An 18,512-nucleotide genomic window follows, 5' to 3' on the forward strand; every position below is an offset into this window, starting at 1 on the left:
TTGACACATTCCAGTCGTGATTGACACATTTTTCGCATTCTGATCGTTCTTAGTGGAAGAACAAAATTTTCAACTTCCGTTTTCTGTTTGCCTTTTATTAACGTGGCGCGCACGCGTAAAACGCAATCCGCTGGTCACTGTCAAGATTAGGGTTGCGGGCCTCTCTTGGGCCCGCAATTACATAATTTATACGGTCAAACCTCTCCTGACGGACACCCCCAGTGTACGATACCTATTTACTGTAAAATCCCAATATCTCGAACCCCGATTTTTCGAAACTCCTGATTTCTTGAACCAATTATCGTTATTCTTGGACAGTACTTCTCTGTTATTTTACACCCGATTTCTTGAAGCAATTTGCATTTTCCCTGTAGGTTCGAGGTATGGGGATTCTACCGTATATTACCAGAAACTCATAAGGTTTCAGATATTACGGACAGTTTACCGTTGGTCTAGGAGAAACAAGGTTTCATATAATCTAGCCCTCAGTCTATAATACGACCCTGAAAAATGAAGCCACTTTTCATAGAAGAGAAGAGAGGCGGCTTTATTCACATGCAGGTATAGCGTTCGAGCCTACTGGCCCATCAGGTCGGGGCTTATTCTGGTTTCAGTAGCATGGAACGACTAGGAGCAGAATTATGATTTTAAAATCTATTTTAAAAGCTTGGAAATGCCATTTTCAGCATTGTAGCATTGATTTCAGAGTAAAATGTGACCTTCCACGCAAAAGGGGGCTTCTGAAAATTTCACGATGTAGCTGGTTTCGAACCTCCATGGGAAACGAAATTTACCCCTGATTACTCGAACCAATTTCGGTTTCCTAGGCCTTGCAGGTTCGATTCAAGTATACAGTCAATTCCCTCTTAACGGACATCTCTATAAGACGGTCACTTGGTGATGGTCCCTGTCGTTTTTCAGACATTTTACTGTAGCCAAACTCCCTATAAGACTGACACCTCTCTAAGACGGACAACGGACACTTTGAAATCATTAACGGACACTTGAGAAGTGTTTTTATCATGTTTTTAGTGAAACAAACATTCAAACTTCGTATCGACCTAAAGCAAAGTTAGTCAGCGCCCTAACGATACGTGTTTACCAAGCTTACTAACCACTAACAATGACGCTTTAACGGATTACTTCTCTGGTTACGTGTATGAATAGGTCGTTTTCTACTTACAGTATTACAGTTTGTAGAAGCTCTCAGTTTTTGCTTTATTAAACAAGCAAATACGGTCCTTTTGTTATTTTAGTCTTGTTGCAGTTAGCAAAGGTTTGGTGCATTGTGTAAAGTTTTAGCTTTATTATCTCAGAATGACTGGTGTCAAGGCGGACACCTCTCTAAGACGAACAGCTGCGGCCGGTCCCGAAGGTGTCCGTCTTAATGTTTGTGTATTACCCATAAATCAATTTCAAAGCACGCGACTTCCATTCGATAAAGATCTTTTTATTCGTAAATTTATAATTTCTGATACAACTTTTTTTTTTGTGGAAAACCTAGGAAGGAAATTGTTGTACTCTTTTTCAAAGTTATCAACCCCCAGCGTTTCCATATTAATTTAAAAATTCGATATCCCACAGTACAATAAGTATTTGTTTTTGAATAGTGCTAGATAGATACAAATCAAACTGTTCACAGTCCCCTATTTTTCCGTGGAGTCGTAGAAATCGATCGTTGAGTCCGACGGGCCGCCATCTTGGTTCATTAACGTAAGTGAAAACTGGGGAGAGTGCAAAAACCCCGTGGGTAGGGTTGTAGGGTGTGAATTTTTCACTAGGGGACTGTGAACAGTGAACTGTGACCAGTCTAAGATACAAATCAGAACGTCTTTTTTTGTAACCAATCAGCCGCCATGGTTTCAAGGTTTTAAATCTGGCATCTTTATTTGCGCGAGTTGGATAGCACCGCATCCCAAACGAGCGCCCGCGTTTCCAGTTAACAGGCTCTCGACTTGTGCTGGACCAGTTCCTCGACCCAGGTCGTCAATTTTCTCGTGAATCTGGGAGGAAATAAAACAAATATATGTAATTTCTTATGTAAAGGTTAGGAGCCTTTTCTATCTTTCGGTCTAGTTTATATAAAATTGTGTGAGGAGGGTTGTTGGTAGTGTCATACCAGTGCGAAAAACTCTGACCCAAGATCTTGGGTTGGCCGAGCCAGGAGGGTCTTGTAAAGTCCACAAACCGCCATATTTTGTTCTTCCTATACCGCAATTTGCTTTTGATTTTTCCTTAAGACCGAAACCGTCATAATTTCTTGACCGTAAACTTTCAGAATAAAACGTCAGCTATGATGTACCCGCAAGCAGAAAACTCAAAATTGGGTTAACATCACAACAACAAACAGTGATAACGGTGATAACGGTGTCCAGTCTGGCAAAAGTAGGGCTTGCGAATTATACCAATTAAAACTAACTCCAATGATTCTGAAATGATTTACCATTTTTTGGTTGTTAAATGTCAAACGTGACCAATTTTTCGCTTGGTATTCCACGCCGCCAAAACATTCTCAGTGACGTGTGAGAAATCAGTGGCGTGAAACATCAAACGCAAACACCGCCACTATTCGCATTTCACACGCATGCAGTCATTGATATTTAAATCTTTCTGAGAAAACAAAACTTTGGGTGACGTCATTCTTAGCAACGGCTTGATTGATATAGACTCGCACCGTTTCCAGGCACCGCTATGTCTCCAAAGAAAAGTCCCGACTTTCCCCCCCCCCCCCCCCCCTGGGTTAAACCGCCAATCCGCCAGAGTATAATAGACCCTCAGCGAGGTCCGTACATAAAAACCGAAGGCTCCTCTTAGTGCAGTCCTGAGCAAGTTTGGTTAATAAGAAATTTATTACACGACTTTCAGTGATTAAAAAAGGATGCCATACCCGGACGAACATTGTGAAACATTTTTAACTAGTTAGCGTAGATGATTTTAGTTATTGGTCATCGCAGTTGTCGTGAGAGTGCTTTTCTCATCTTACCACAAACGCTCTTCCGACGACTGATAAGGGTCCGACAAGAGAAACAAGAGGATCTACAAGCGTCGCGATGATAACTCCGTTATTGTTTGATATGAGGTTTCCCAAGTCTCCAACATGACTGCAAACAAGATATGACATACTGTCTTTACTTATTGTCAAACATTTGGGGGGGGGGATGAACTTCTCGCTTCCCATACATTTTAACTCCTGTTTCGATCCCTTTCCTTTGTGTCCTTCGCTTCTTAATTACCACCGTCTCTCTTGAAAAATATTAGCCAATGTTGTGAACTTTTTTTTTTATTTTTCTCAGTTCCCGCCACCTCGGGTATTCTGCTTCCCGTCCTTTTCTATCCCGATTTCCGTACCTATTTCGCATGTATTCCCGTATTTCCCCGGGTTCTCTCCCCGTTTCCCCCCGGGCAGTAAATTAAGGTGGAAAACATCAAAGAAAGAAATATAAGCTGTAAGCAAGAGATTTAGGTCATACAGGAACAAGGATGTTCACGCAAAGTTCGCGTGATATAGGTCGACATTGCGTGACATATATATAGCTGCCTTACCGTACTTTATCCTGAGGTGCACCATGGGCCATGTTAAGAGGATTATAATGACTTCCGGTTGATTGGCAGCCTGAAAAATAATTTTGACTCAGTTGGTAACTAACATTTTAATTAAAAGTGCCACAACTTTAATCTCACAAGAACCCTCCATTGTTTTAAGATAAAGTATGCGTCACTTGAGATTTATGATCATGAGCCACACTTCAATAAGCTGATTGGCCAAATAAGGGTAGCGACCAATATGCTACTCAATAGCTTTCTGTAAACGCTACGTGACGTCATCTATCTCAGACCTCTTTCGTCAGTGGAATGGAGATGAGCGCGGTACCCGCTTCCCGCGGGTTTTATCAGACGTTGCTAAGCAGCAAACCTGCTCACCTTTAGTAACAGTGTCTCCGTACTCATGGACATGGAAGCCGTGCATCGTGTTAGGAGGAAGACCAGAAATGTTCAGAAACATGGTTGTAGGGCCACCAATTGGCTGGAAACAAAACCAACAAACAAAACATTTTTTTAATCAGAGGACTTAATTCTTTTTTTTGTGTGACTGTTGTTGTCGCAGGATTTGAGCATGAAACGAGCCCCACCCTCTCAACTCCAAACATGGAGAAAATAATCTACTGCATGTAAACAACATGATGTGTCCTGATGCGGTTGCCGATAAGAATCGGACGGTTTTCTATCTTATTATTCGTCAACTGTACACAATAATCAAGTATTTCTCTGTTTCCTTAGAATGTAAAACATAATTTAACGTAATCTTCTCTCTTAATCTTCTAGTTGAAAAAGTTCTATACGGAGAGCCTCCGCCCGAGTTCCAACCCCCTACCCTTTTATATACCATTTTGACAGAAAAGGTAACCCTTTCGTGTACCTACACGACACGACATATACTTAAAACAGGAAGTCGTGCTGCCATTTCTATTATGTAGCGTTTAATAAATTAACAGCATACAGCTATAAGGTGCGTTTGTTTTAAATATCAAGGCCCTTTTAAATACCTTAATGACAGATTTCCCTACAGTTTTCATATACCTAAACTCGTGAAATTCCTTCCATTTCATATATCTGAAGTTTTAAAAAAGGTTCCCCCCTTCAGGTGGAGCCTCCCGTATAGGGCATAGACTGTTCACAGTCGCCCAATTTTCCGTGAAGTCGTAGAGATCGATCGTTCAGTCCGACGAGCCGCCATCTTGGTTTACGAACGCGAGCGAAAACTGGGGAGAGTGCAAAAACCCCGTGGGTGGCTGGGCTGGATGCTCATAGTGCTCGCGTTCGTAAACCAAGATGGCGGCCCGTCGGACTGAACGATCCATTTCTACGACTTCACGGAAAAATAGGGGACTGTGAACAGTCTATATAGGGCATTATTGGGGGAACCTCATACCTCTCCCCGGAATCTTCTACTCAGAGCCTTTAGTCCCACTGACCAAAAACAAAGGTTCTGGGTAGCCCTGATCGCTAAGGGTTAATAAAAATGCTTGAAGTGTCTATCTCACCAGTTGCATCATTTTAACTATTCCATCAACTGATGTCTCCTTGCCAGGTAGGGGTTCTGAGTTACGTTTGATTAAACTAAAAGCTGTTACTAGAACTTTCACTGAAAGGAAAACAAAAAAACTTGATTTTAGATAAGCTGTTTTATTGTGGCACTTTACTATCAAAATCACTAGGTGGTAAAACCGCCGTTAGCAATTTGAACCGGCGGCGGCAGAATTCTTATCACGTGATTGAAAAACATTGTCACGTGAATAGCACTTATTCATGGGGAAAGCTAACCACAGGGAGCCCACACAAATGGAGCGACTGTTGATATTTCAAATTTATAAAGGAATGTATGGGAAACGTTCGTTCGTTCCTATAAGCATGAACTATAGCGAGTAATATTCATATTTATGCTCAAAATAAACGTAATCTTATCAATCAATCGTTGTGCCTTGTCGTCCTTGTAGCTTTATACGGCGAATTTTAGCCTTTTTGAGGGTTTTTGCGATGCAGTCTACTGTACGCTAACTAATATCTTTCTAATACAAACGACTTGTACCTTTAACAGACTTGATAGGAATCTTTGCAGCAGACGTTGCTAGTATCGTCAATCCACAAGCAAAGAACAGCAGCATTGTTGCGTCCTTCTATAAACATTTCAGAACTTAAAATGATTACAAAAAAAAAAACATAATTTCTCCGTGCTTTTTTTACTTTGCTTGACACTTTTAATTCCAAGATCGAAATATTTACTCTCATTACCTGATTGAAGCGCTGGGCATGTTGTAGCAACGCCCCCTCCCCCATCCCCTTCTCATGTGCTGATACTTTTCAGGAGAAGTGTCGCTGCAACATGCCACCCCCCCCCCCCCCTCCCCTGCATCATTTTCTCGTTTGTGCACATGTTGTAATTTAGTCCCTGCCACATAACACTGCCACATGTCTCTTCACGGCGCGTGTGAGCGCGAAGTTGATCATTTCCAGTTTGAGTCTTAATAATTTTGTTCCAGCCACCATTGCAAATTATCGACTCGGATATTTTCGACAAATGGGATGTAGGACATTTCAGCGACATGTGGACACTAAGGATCCTTTTAATTTTTTTTACAAGGTATATTCAAATCAACTGATTACGAAAAGAGGTTTCGATCGCTTAAATCTGTAGTTTCACAAGTCCGTATATGTTTGAGAAGAAATGAATTCATTTCTTGTTCAATTGCAGTTATTTAAAACTGATTGCCTCAGGCAAAGTAGCTTCAAATAGCATCTAAACTTTGAAGTGTCCAAAATATTTAAACCGAACAAAGTTTAACGCGCCAAGATTTAATTAAATGCAAGCGATCGTAACTTGGAACGTTTAGGAACTATGGCATCAAAACTGGCTGTGCCTGGCATATATATAGCACTTGAAGTCAAAGAAGATTCATGTGACGAATTAAAGTGCCTGCTACAGTATTCGCGACAAACTTAGATTTGTCAGGTGATTTGTTTCACATCCAATATTTAAACGTGTGAAAAGAGAATAACTCGGTCATGTTAAACAGCCGATATATAACAGCTTTGCATATTTATATTTTATCCTGGATATATGTGTTCCCAAAATCTCTTTTATTTTGTATAACAAGTTAGGGCCAGTAAACGAAACAAGTCTTACCTTTGAAGTGAAATAAAGACCACTCTCTTCACACAACGATCGCATATAAAGTGTAGCGCACAAAAGATTGTTGACATTAATTGTTATTGTTGTATTGCATGTTAACATGTGATTGTGACTTTGTACAAAGGATTGAATAAAATGACCTGCAAGGCGCATATATTATTTTTAGCATAGGCACGCAAAGCGTGCATGGCTTGCTCTGTTAATAGACCATATTCGTATTCTAGGTATTGGACTGGAGCTAGCTTGCAACGGAGGCTAATGCGGGAAAATCTTTTCAAATGCAAATTACATGAAGCTATCATTAATGATATTCCCCCGCATTAGCCTCCATTGCAAGCTTGTTCCAGTCCAATACCGAGAATACGAATATGGTCTATTGACAACAATATTGGCCGAAATAACAGCTACAAATAAGAGTAAAACAACTGTTATGTATGCGGTAAATGTCTTGACGTGTTTTCTGTTTTCTATTGAGAGGAAGTGAGGCTGTATTTCGTGGTATCAAACTTTAGTTGGTAAAAACGAATTTCCGGTTTGCGCTCATCCTGTTTCCAATGTCCAAGCCAACTTGCCGACGTAAAAGTTCAGCATCAATTTAAAAAAAAAAAACAATTAAGAAACGAATGAGTTCTCGATCATAACGAAAGATGTTTACCAGAGTTGTTCGTTGAAATTTCGCATAAAATATTTTTCTTCAAGAAACTACAGACAATGTCCTCTTATAAAATCGAGTTGTCTCTTAGGGAAGATTCCACAGTAATTCTTCAACCAAATTTGTAATTTTCTTGGTTATTTAAGGCATTTATTAATTAATTTAATTGTTGTCGCACTATCACTAGGCTTTTGTACATTATGCTAGCATTTTTTCGAGCATTTTAGTGAGGCAAAAGCATTGAGCATTATTCGAGCATTTTAGTGGCATTTTCCCGGAAAATTGTTTTTTTTTCCGAGAAAAAAAAGAAATAATTTTTTTTAGAGAAAATGAGGACTAAAACTCAAAATTCAACTACAAATAACTTTCTAGAGATAGTGAACTACTTTCTAAGCTTTGTAGATGATTTCGAGGATTATGTTTTTTTTGGCTGTATTTATGAACTTGTATACGTTGTTGTTGTTACTTGCAACACTTGTACGTTTTTGTAAGTGCTAACAGTTAACACCATGTTAAAAACTTTGAAATTAATTTTTAAAAAAACCGTTTGTATAATGAGCATTAACCGAGCATTTTAGTGGGAAAAATGGAGCATTAAGGTGAAGCATTTTAGTGGGGAAACAAAAGCATGATGTACAAAAGCCTAACTATCATACTGAAGTTTGAATTTAAAGCCCGGGCCAAACGAGGATGAGAGTTGATGAGAGTTGACTCTCGTGAGAGTTTTCGTCAACTCTCATCGACTATCATCAACTCGGGCCAAACGAGAACGATAGTCCGTCAAACTCTCATGGACTCTCGTGAAAATTTGAGCACGTTCAAAGTCGATGAGAGCGCACGAGAGTGGGTGAGAGTGCATGAGAGTGCCATGCCAAACGAGAGCGAGAGTTTGAACTCTCATCAACTCTCATTCTCGTTTGGCCCGGGCTTAAGGGAAAGGCCCGAGAGGCTACTATCTCATTTACCTTCATTCGACTTCATCACGGGCACCGTTCTTACTACAAGCCATTATATTTACTGAAGGCACAACTTCGAACCAATTTTAAAAAGCTGTTTTATTTAATTTCCTTAAGAGATTTGTAATTTCCTTTAACAACAATAACCTCGTTTCAAGGGTCTTTCTATGAAAAAAGGAGGTTTATTGTCAAACTGTAATTTATTTTGTCGATAACCTAGAATACGACTAATATTTTGTTTCTGATTTTTTTAATCTTTAATACGAATCATAAGTCGTGACGAGTTACATCAAAACACTTCTTTTTGTGACCAATCATGTGCTGATGTTGTAACGCCATAAATCCTTAGTCTTGATTGGCTAATTCGAGGCTGCGTCGAAGATAACACCGCATCCCAAGCGAGGGCCCGCGTTGCCAGTTTTCAAACTCTCGTTTCTGGCAGGCCCAGTGCCTCGACCCAGGTCGTCTCGTTTTTGATGAATCTGGAAACAAAATGAAATTCCTTATGAATTAAAATATTAATTCATAACAGAACTTAGTTAATGGAAAAAACATAGACACATTTCTTCGTCTGCAAACGAACTAACCTCAACTAGTGTTTCCTAGTTATTTTTTTGAATATGGAAATAATAAGTAATTATTGGATGAGGTTGAGCATGATATCGTGAATTATCAAAACCGATAGACACAGACACGAGGTTTTGATAATTCACGATATCATGCGAAAACCGAATTCAATAATTGTTTTATTATACGTTTTCAAACAATTTGCAAACGAAAGCTGCCATCACTTTTTCTAGCGCCGGCGTAAAGCTTCGTCAGAACATTGGCCAAAGCGGCTTTATCTTGTGGTTCCTCCAGGTTCTTCTTCCTCAAATAATCATTCAGAATTTTTACACTTGTTTTTTTGTTCTCTTGATGTTTACAATCTTTGTTCTCGATCAAAACTTTCAATTCCTCTTTGGAAACGGAGGCGAACCACTCAGACATATCTTCAAAAGTTTGACAGCACTACACGGACGAGGGGCTTGGAAACTAGGCGGACTTTGAACTCGACATGATAACCCAATATCTGCTGCAGATATTGGGTTATCATGTCAAGTTCACATGCTACTGTTTATTGACTGAATGCTCTCGACCAATTTAATCACATGTTTCAAAGTAATTCTAATGTATAGTAAATGGAGTTCTATGCTCCCATTTCTCTGCTATACCATCCTACGCAGATGTATTTTCGGTTCGTCACGTAATCTTCTACACCGACGTTACTACGTTGTGGATGGATAGTTGCGTGACGAGCTATGCCCAAGGTTCGCAGTCGCGTTTATGGTCTTTTATTTTTCTCTCAGCCAAAAAGTATGCGTTTGTACCAGCTTTTTAAACATAGAGAGTGGAAAATTGACAATTCCTTGGTGAGTGTTGCATTGCACACGCTAAATGTACAGCTAACTTGTGCGGGGATCGGACGCCTTCGTTTTTTGGGCCTGTGGCCAACCTCGCTTCAATCCGTCCAGCAAGGAAGTTCCATAACATTGAGACAGTGGGGTTGTCGGCCAGTATGTTGATAATATGCTTATCCCATCCCCGGGAAGGGTATTACGCTAACTGAAACAGTTCAATGGGAGGTTCTGTCTGAAAAAGGGTCTGAATTAAGGTTAGGTTTTTAAAGAAGCGCACCACACATCCCACTCAGACGTTTGGGGAGTAGCCCACCCCCCCCCCCCCCCCGCTCCAATAACAAGGCTTACCACAAACGCTCTTCCAATCACTGTGTAGTCTCCGATCAGTGAAACCACATGGTCTTCAAGTACCGCATCGATAACCCCCTCTTGGTCTGTTACCAGGTTTCCCAAGTCCCCAACATGACTGCAAGTAAAAAGATTTAATACTACAAATTATATTTAATTAAAAGCATATATTTATTTTTGGTCCTGACCACACTTAACCGGATAACTTTGAAAACGCATCTGTTTTCCTTCCGGTTGGATTTTCCGTCCACACTAAAACGGCAATTTGGTTAAACGCACCATCTTGGTGATGTAGTGTGAACGCAAAAATGGAGCATTGCTTATACACCGTTTATGAATTTCTCCGGATAAGGGTGGACGAAAAACAGAACATTTAAGTATTTTCGGGGCAAAAAACATTTTGCCTTTTTCGGCGCGAAGAACATCCAAGTAAACCTAAAAATGGTAGTTCTTTAATTAGAAAACATGAAAAAAATGAAACTGAGCCATAAACAAAAGCATCTTGCCGTAGAGCAAGAAGGTCAAGTTTGCGTGATACTTGTGTCGTTGCGTGACATAACTGCATTACCGTATTTGGTCTTGAGGTCCTCCATGGGTGTGGTTAAATGGATTGTAATGGCCTCCCGTACTCTGGCACCGTGAAACATAAATCTTTAAGTAAGTCAAATCTGAAAAGACAGAAATCACTTTTTATAAAAGGAAATGGCAAAATACCACACAAGGCTGAGGATTTAGGCGCAAAAAGCGGAGAGATGGGAACAAAAAGCACTATTCCTCTTCCCATTTCCCTCTTTCTTTTGTTCTTCTTCTCCCCCCCCCCCCTCCCACTAGACGCCTGCCACGCAGGCTTAATATAGTGGTACATCAAGGAAAAATTTTATCTACTTGAAATGTAGCTATATTGTGGAAGGAGACTCGGTAGAGATCAGAATCAGAGTGGATCAGATTGCAATTAATTTGCAATCAGAGTGGAGGGGGAGGCAACAGGGGGCTCTGAACCTCCCTCTTCCCGTACCTCCTACTCCCACCTCCCATACCTTTTTCTTCCGCTCCCCCCCCCCCCACCCCTTTTTCTGTGGTGGCTCTCTGCTCTCTGTCCAATGTCTTTTGAAGAAGCTTTCACTAGTCGAATACTCAGAAAAATAGATTTTCTGCGCCCCTCAACGAAAGTCGAACCCTTGGGCTATGACCCTCCAGATACCGGTTGGACGCTTTAACCGCCGAGCTTGTTAGCGATTCACAATTCCACTTATCATACAACGAAATGTTGTGAAATTTTTCCAATTTCTCCCCGGTTCCCGCCACCTCGGGACATCCCGCTTCACGCCCTCTCTTCTCCTGCCTCAAGCCCCTTTTCTCCCGGGCGACCGCCTTCCTGTCGCCTCCACAGAGGGACTAAGCCCCCGGATAAGGGTGTGCCGCGAAGGTTCTCAAACCCTCACCTTATTTAAGGATAAAGAAAGCGAAAATTGATACCGAAAAATAACACCCTATTCAAGGGGAGGAGAAGCGTTCTGTGACAACCCAAATAACAGCTAACCGCGCACGGCAAAACAAAAATCTTTATAAAAATCGCTTTACTAATACTTGAACGGATAGTTCAGTTTAATGATATCTTCTTTTTCTCGTTTAGATGGGCATTTATTTTAGCTGATAGAATTTAGGAACCGTATCAAAGGGTCACACCGGTGACACAATGCCAAAAGGAGCAAAAATGATACACCACCTTAAAACCCCGGGAAAACCATACCCTATCCCGCGGCACATACCTATATAGCCCATATATGGGAGTACCACCTCCCCCCCCCCGGGGGGGACTAAACTTACCGTCAGTGACAATGTCTCCAAACTCATGGATATGAAAGCCGTGCGGCGTGTACGGTGGAAGACCAGAAATGTGCACAATCATGATAGTATGATCGTACGGAGGACGTTGTCGATTTCCCTGTAAAATATGCAGAAATATGAGCATCAGGGACCACTAATCAACTAAAATTATTAGGATTGAATCCGTTTTTCGAGTTATTTCCAAGCATGAGTGGCTACTCATCTTCAAGACGCTCCTGTCATCTTTGCTTGGTCAGCATTATGTCTCCCAGCAATAGAGGGGTTTTCACTTGAGTGCCGAAAGTAATTCGCGTTTGCTTTGGTTTTGCATTACTACGCTTTGTGATTGGTTTAAAATTCCCGCGCCACTTTCTCAGCCAATCAGAAGTACAACCAAAACCAATCGTGACTCGCTCGCGCACGTTTTCCCGCGCTTCGTGCCGGCTACATGTATTTGCTTCGAGTTTTGATTGGTTTACTGGATTGTCTGTGTTCTTTGTGATTGGCTGGAGTGATTACTTTAGTTTTGGTTTTACGACACTCAATTGAAAACTGCTCTATCAAGGTTACGTATGGTAGGCAGGAAACAAGCAGCTTATCACAGGAAAAATGAAGAAGCCCAAAACATAACAGTTTTCCAAGGTAGAATAGCATTCAAAAAAGTAATAATAACTTGAAAACAAATTAATATGGGTATGACTAAGGGTCTCAATGAGTGTTCAATGAGGTGGTGGCTTTAACGGTTAACGGTAAATATTTTGGCTTTTTTACGGCTAACGGTTAAATTCTTTCTGTTAGCAATAACAAGTGTTAGAATTAATTTCCATTGTTTTAACAAGTAGAAAAAATATATAATTTCCATTGGTATGAAATGTATTAAAGGTTTTAGGACCATCGAATTGAAGATATAGAAATCCCTGGATAAAAGTACAGAACAACTGTAAAAACTTTTGTCAACCCGTGCCACGACACGGTCGCCAGACACTTCCAACACTTCCCGTTTACATAATAAGGAGTATTGGCCTTTTTACGTATGAAAAACACATAAAAGGCAAAACAAAATAACTGGCACGCGATGCATGCAGAAGCGATGGCGTTTCACAAGGGGTCTTACATAATTTTGAGGAAAACGTAAAGTAAATAATAGTAGCTGACACCTTGTGTGTCGAAAAGACTGTTATCCAACTGCATCTTACATTTTTTTTAACATAAGAAGCAATGTTAGTGATTGTATAAATAGTATGGTCCGAGGATCTGATGGAATTCAAATAAATGCAGTTGTTATGAATTCACAGACCAAGGATGCAAATAATACATTTTCTTCGTAGATTTGCTCAATTGAACAACAGTAATACTTTCTTTTATATTCTTCTTATTTATTTAGATATCCCTATGTTGTCTCAACAAAGATTGCGTTATACTGCAGTGTGATATCACGGATAAACGACATACGATACGCGCGAGCAAGCTTTTAAGGTCAAACGGTCTCTTGCTCACAGCGGCCCTTTGTATTTTAAGAATTATAAATTTCTGTCTACTCAATCTAATAGATTCCATCATATATAATAAGTCTCTTTCGTTCATACATTGTAGTTTTCCATTCAAAATGCACAGAAGTATTTTTCTTTTGTGTTTTACGCAGCGATTTCTTGTTAAGTTAACCCTTTAACCGGCAATCGTACATATGTGTACGAAAAACACCAGCAGTGATTGAAAAAACTCTAGCTTTTACATATCTGGGCACATGATAGTAATGACTGCTTTTTATGGCAAAGTGATAATTTTCATAGCTTTAAAAGCCAACTAACTGGCTACAACTCTTGATTTCTGTTGCATATGGTTGTTTGTTCAGCAGCAAATCTGAAAATGCCTGTTTTCTACGTAACAGGACAACAACAAAAAACACACATCTTTGCCTCCATTTTTTTAATGAAAAAATAATTCTGACTTCAAAAATATACATTTGCAGCAAACTTCAACCCTATTCCCTTCCGTTCACCAAGGAAATTTCCCATCAATCATTCAGCAGACTCAGCAATTACTATTCGATTAGAGCTATGCTTGCAAACCTGTAATTTCCTCGTTGGTGACCGAAAGGGATGCTTGGGAAAAACAGTCATGGCGGCGGCATGAAAGGCTTCCTACCTTTATTCCAATGAAAGGCTTCCTACCTTTATTCCATATATTTTTTATAAGTGTCGAGCCACCCAATCCTGCCGGCAAAATGTTGCACCGATTGCATTCTTTGGAAGTCAGAACTCGTCCAAAATGCCTTGGCAGGTCTTGGAATCCACCCACAGAACGGCCAGAGAGACAACTTTACCTTATGAACCGCCATCTTTCGATTCGAATATTTCTGGCGTTCCAATCAAGACAAAATCATCTCTCACCTCTGGTTTCTTTCAGATGCTGGCCTCTACCCACCATTCTAGCTTAATGATGCCAGCCTGGGGGCTTCTGCAGTGAAAAATGACTCGAAAAATCACTTATAAACACAAAACGAGCCAAATCCAAGCCCAACAGCTCGCCTACGAAAGATGCAACTGCCGACTACTGACGTCACAATAAAAATTTGAGCCCTCGGTGTTTCGAAACAGCACACATTTTTACTTGAACTTCTTATATGCAATCACGAAGTTCTACAGAATGTCCAAGCCCAGAAAAAACCTTTAGAAAGTCACAGAAATCTGACGGTTAAAGGGTTAAACTTGATTTCGGTTCAATCGGGCCAAACAGACAAACCGAACAGTTCCGCCATGCCATGGCATAAAGCGATGTCACGCCATCGCTTAAAAAATATTGAAAATAGATCCTGAGACATTCATTTTAGTGGCTAAAATTTTTTTAAGGTTAACATTTTTACGGCTTTCGGTAATTAGATTCTTTCATTTTTAACGCTTAACGGCTGAATTTTTGGCTGTTTTACGGCTAATCTCGTTGAGACCTTCATGACTAAGAAGAAGTTGTGCTACGAACAAAACACGTGAAGAATATTGGCCAATTGTTTTCCAAGATGCACCGTCCGGGTGGACTCGGTTTTGTCTCGGGCGGGCTAGGATTTAACTCGGGGCGTTCGGATTTGAGTCGGGAGGGCCCTGTTTTGACACGGGCGACCTCGGATTTGATTCGGGCAGGCTCGGTTCTAACCCAAGCAGGCTCGGATTTGACTCGGCCATCCAATTAACTCAAATACTTGGCACCAGTCCATCTTACTTGCATCAGCTTAACAGTCCCTTTCACTGGAGTCTCTGTGCCAGGCGGTGGCTTGGAGTTAGGAGTGATAAAACTGAAAGCTGTTATTTCGGTAGGTTCATCTGCAAATAAAAGTTAAGAAACTTGGTTTTAAAATCTTAATGAGGGATTGCAAATTTATTTTTGGGGGTTGGGTTGCAAAATTTGTTCACTGTACCAACTTTTAGGTTGGACCTCCTTTACAAAGGTGAAAAAATATAAATTCTTCACCATGACGAGTGCATGGTAGGATAACCGGTTACTAGTTACCAGTCGATGACCGTAACTGGCGGCCATCTTGAAGTGGGCGCAAAAGAAATGGCCCGTGGCGACGCGTTGCTTTACCAAAACCGTGTCTCTACAGAAAAGGGGAAGGTCTTCGACAAATAATAGCGAACGGACTTTTGTTTAGAGCGACGTCCAGGCGTAATAAGGTGCTGGAGTAGGAATAAGAACGAACAACCTGGGTTAACTTTGCTTTTCAACAGACCAATTTAATTAGCCTAGAGGTATCTCGGTATGGTAACGATAACTAATTTAAGAAGCTAGAGTGGAAGAAGTGTTGTTTAACAAAAAGGCTGCTTTACAGAAAAGGGGTAGCGTGAGATAAATACATGGGCACAATTCAGACCAGGGTCCGAGAAGCGTAATATTCTCTGACAAAATACTGGAGGAGGAATGTGAACTAACACTACTGGCAACGGTCCCACAAGCAACTGCGAGATGAGACTCGCCCAGTTTTCTTCTCTTTACATTTCAACAGACCAATTCGATTTATTACGCCGTATAGGTACGGTGAAAATAATAACGAATTTAAAAAGGACGATATAAATTATCCTGCAACAGTGTCTTAAGGGTTGGTCGGTACAATTTGAAAGCGTTTTAGATTATTAGATTGATTTTTTTTTTAGTAGTTTGATTACTTTTAGATACGTGTACTCGTTCAAATGAGAACTTATGTGCTCCTAGGTGTTACGTGTCTAAATAAAATTTGATTCATTTAAAACACTTTTCGGAAATACCAAATGGCAAGTACCTTGTTCAGAAACAGAGATCTTCGCGGCAGCAACTGTTGTTAGCATCATTATTCCCAAGGAAAAGAACAGCATTGTGGCTTCGGAATCCCTGTTAATACAAAAAAAAAAACAGAATTTAAAATAATAAGAAAAATAAGTCATCGGGTCCTTACGTTAGCCTGGGGATCTTTGCCTACACCTTTCAAGTTTCAGCTTGCAGTATCAACACTTCGATTATATAAGATCATTTAGTCACGATGGCTGCGATGGAGGCAAGCACGAAACACCAACGGAATCATTTTGATGAATACGTGTTCGAAAGGCGTGTTATCCCCTCAGATTTTCTTTAGTGAAATGTCACCTCAAATCTTTGTAATATGAGAAATACAGCACCTGTTTTTTTTTTTTCAGAGAGGTAAAAATGTTGATTGGGGTACGAGAAAACGCCAGCTACGATTTCGGAAAGGTAACAACTCGCACATTCGGGTAAAGAGATTTTGTTCCCTCGTATTAGTTTACACACTGTATTTGTTTAAAAGGCCCTGAACAATACTGAAAAACGGGCAATCCAAGACTTTTGACTAAATTTCCTCGCTGGGGGCTGGCCTGAACACGCAAGTCGCACACGAAGGGTTGCATATGACGAACGAGGCGGGCTCGTCACACTTCGTGTCCATTCGTCACGCATCGTGTCCGTTCGTCACCCATCGTTTCGCACTATCTTCGCTCTCTGACCAAGAATCGAAAAAACGCATATTCCTGTATATGCTACAGCTGAAATAGTATCCTTTCTTGTTTATTCAACAGGGAAAACTGAAGAAACAAACATCAACACGTTCACAAAAGAACGGAACGTATTCAAATTTACTCAGTTGTTGCGTGTCAAATGTGGCGACAAAATGTAAATTGTTTATGCACGGTTTTGACCAGTTTTGCATAAATAGAAGTTGACTGAACTTTTTTCTATTGAATCATAATTCCTTTAAATCAATAAATTTTATCTTTTCCACAAACGGGGTGGAAATTAGACTTATAGAGAGAAGAATTTTTTAATATTTTTCAACTGATAAGCAAGTTGCCACATCACGAGGTCAGATAAGGGGTCCTCTTGTCGAAATCTCGTTTTGCACCATCAATTTTGAGACGCGAGGTTTGTGCGTGTTCAGGTTTTTTGTACGCAGTTTAAGTATGAACGAAGAGCCTCTAAACTCTGAAGTGTTCGCCAGTACATTCAAAAGTTTGATGCGTCATAATTACATTTGAATTCAATTTGGTAAATAATACAGCCGTGACTCGTATCAAACTTGAGTTCAAGGCATCTCTGAAAATATATCTTACATTCGTTGTAGTCATAAAAGAAGCGACGATTTAAGTACAACTATTTACCTGTAGCTTAAGTAGCTTTAAAAAGTCCGTTAATGTTTCTTATTTCCTACAATGAACGCGAGCTAATAAGACTTGTTTTACAACCGAGATTAAACGTCTACACCAAGAGAATACTGTTATGCAACAGTTGGTAAACAACACACAACAGCTATATGCATCACACTTTTATACGAAGGTGTACGAATTCGTAAAAACGCACTTGCCTTCTAAAGAGGTTCTGTCTTGTATAGATAACAATTTATAGTATAGAAACGAATTAGGTCTTACCTTTCAGTGAAGGACGTGAAAGCAGAGCTTATACCGTACACAACAGTCGGAGGTGGAGTGGCGCACAAAAGAATGTTTGCGTTACTTATATACAGCTTTCACAAAGGATTTGAATTAATTGACATCCCCTGTGCATAACTTATCTCTTATATAGGCACGCAAAGCGTGCTTGGACAATTTGCTCTGCTGGTAAATCAAAAGTGTTTTAAAATCACTGATTGTCTTGGCATATTCAATTATTTCTCAGAGGGATTTAAGGAATGTCATCATTCAATGCATTTTTCTTTCTTTTTCCTGGCCTTAAGCGCACCAAGTGATCTGCAAATAACTGGCTACAGGATTCAAACAAGTAGATAAGTAAGGCTGCAAGACCTTACGGCTGGGCTAAAAGCCTTTTTAAATTTCCAGTATTTTGACAGACAGGGAATTGAATTGTCCATAATGATCTCCTTATGCACATTACCGTCTGGCAACCATTTTGCTACAAATAATATCCTGCTGCTTACGCGTTTTTATGTCCACTTCCGAAAAAATGGCGGCTCGTTTCCCGGAGTTCTCGGAGAACGATTTCAAATTTCGATTCTAGATACTGAACCAAAAATAAGCTCCGTGATCGAAAGGTAAAGTAATTATCGACCTCTGTTATCGCAAAATATCGTGATTTGTCAGTGTCCGAGAGAGACCTCTACTCTTTTCGGTGCCTATAGCTAGTTCGGAGATCAATCCTCGCGAATTAATTAC

At 40.3% G+C, this 18,512-nt stretch overlaps 3 protein-coding genes across 5 annotated transcripts in view; 1 reads left to right on the plus strand and 2 right to left on the minus strand.

Annotated features, from left to right (window-relative positions):
• The window catches only part of LOC144629064 (splicing factor 45-like), a 126,727-nt gene that overhangs the window by 13,213 nt on the left and 95,002 nt on the right, over positions 1–18,512 (plus strand). The gene's annotated exons all lie outside the window — the stretch shown is intronic.
• Positions 1,462–6,763, minus strand: LOC144628089 (uncharacterized). 2 transcript variants are annotated; one of them, XM_078486146.1, is made up of 7 exons: positions 6,683–6,763; positions 5,588–5,675; positions 5,043–5,143; positions 3,922–4,024; positions 3,544–3,613; positions 2,984–3,101; positions 1,462–2,003 (listed from the first exon to the last, which is right to left on the minus strand). In XM_078486146.1, exons 1-7 carry the CDS (start codon positions 6,725–6,727, stop codon positions 1,863–1,865), a joined length of 666 nt encoding a protein of 221 aa, XP_078342272.1. In that variant the 5' UTR covers positions 6,728–6,763; the 3' UTR covers positions 1,462–1,862. The 2 variants fall into 2 exon arrangements, with proteins under 2 accessions (XP_078342272.1, XP_078342274.1); XM_078486148.1 differs by having other exon boundaries at positions 5,588–5,672; positions 6,683–6,744.
• On the minus strand, positions 8,378–17,867 carry LOC144628060 (uncharacterized). Of its 2 annotated transcripts, none has more exons than XM_078486113.1 (7): positions 17,771–17,867; positions 16,139–16,220; positions 15,085–15,185; positions 11,871–11,989; positions 10,613–10,681; positions 10,045–10,162; positions 8,378–8,778 (listed from the first exon to the last, which is right to left on the minus strand). In XM_078486113.1, exons 2-7 carry the CDS (start codon positions 16,209–16,211, stop codon positions 8,656–8,658), a joined length of 603 nt encoding a protein of 200 aa, XP_078342239.1. In that variant the 5' UTR covers positions 16,212–16,220; positions 17,771–17,867; the 3' UTR covers positions 8,378–8,655. The 2 variants fall into 2 exon arrangements, with proteins under 2 accessions (XP_078342239.1, XP_078342240.1); XM_078486114.1 differs by having other exon boundaries at positions 16,139–16,227; positions 17,772–17,861.

Source organism: Oculina patagonica, chromosome 10 (assembly GCF_052425735.1).
Source record: "Oculina patagonica isolate OP01 chromosome 10, crgOcupat, whole genome shotgun sequence".
Lineage (NCBI taxonomy): Eukaryota > Metazoa > Cnidaria > Anthozoa > Scleractinia > Oculinidae > Oculina > Oculina patagonica.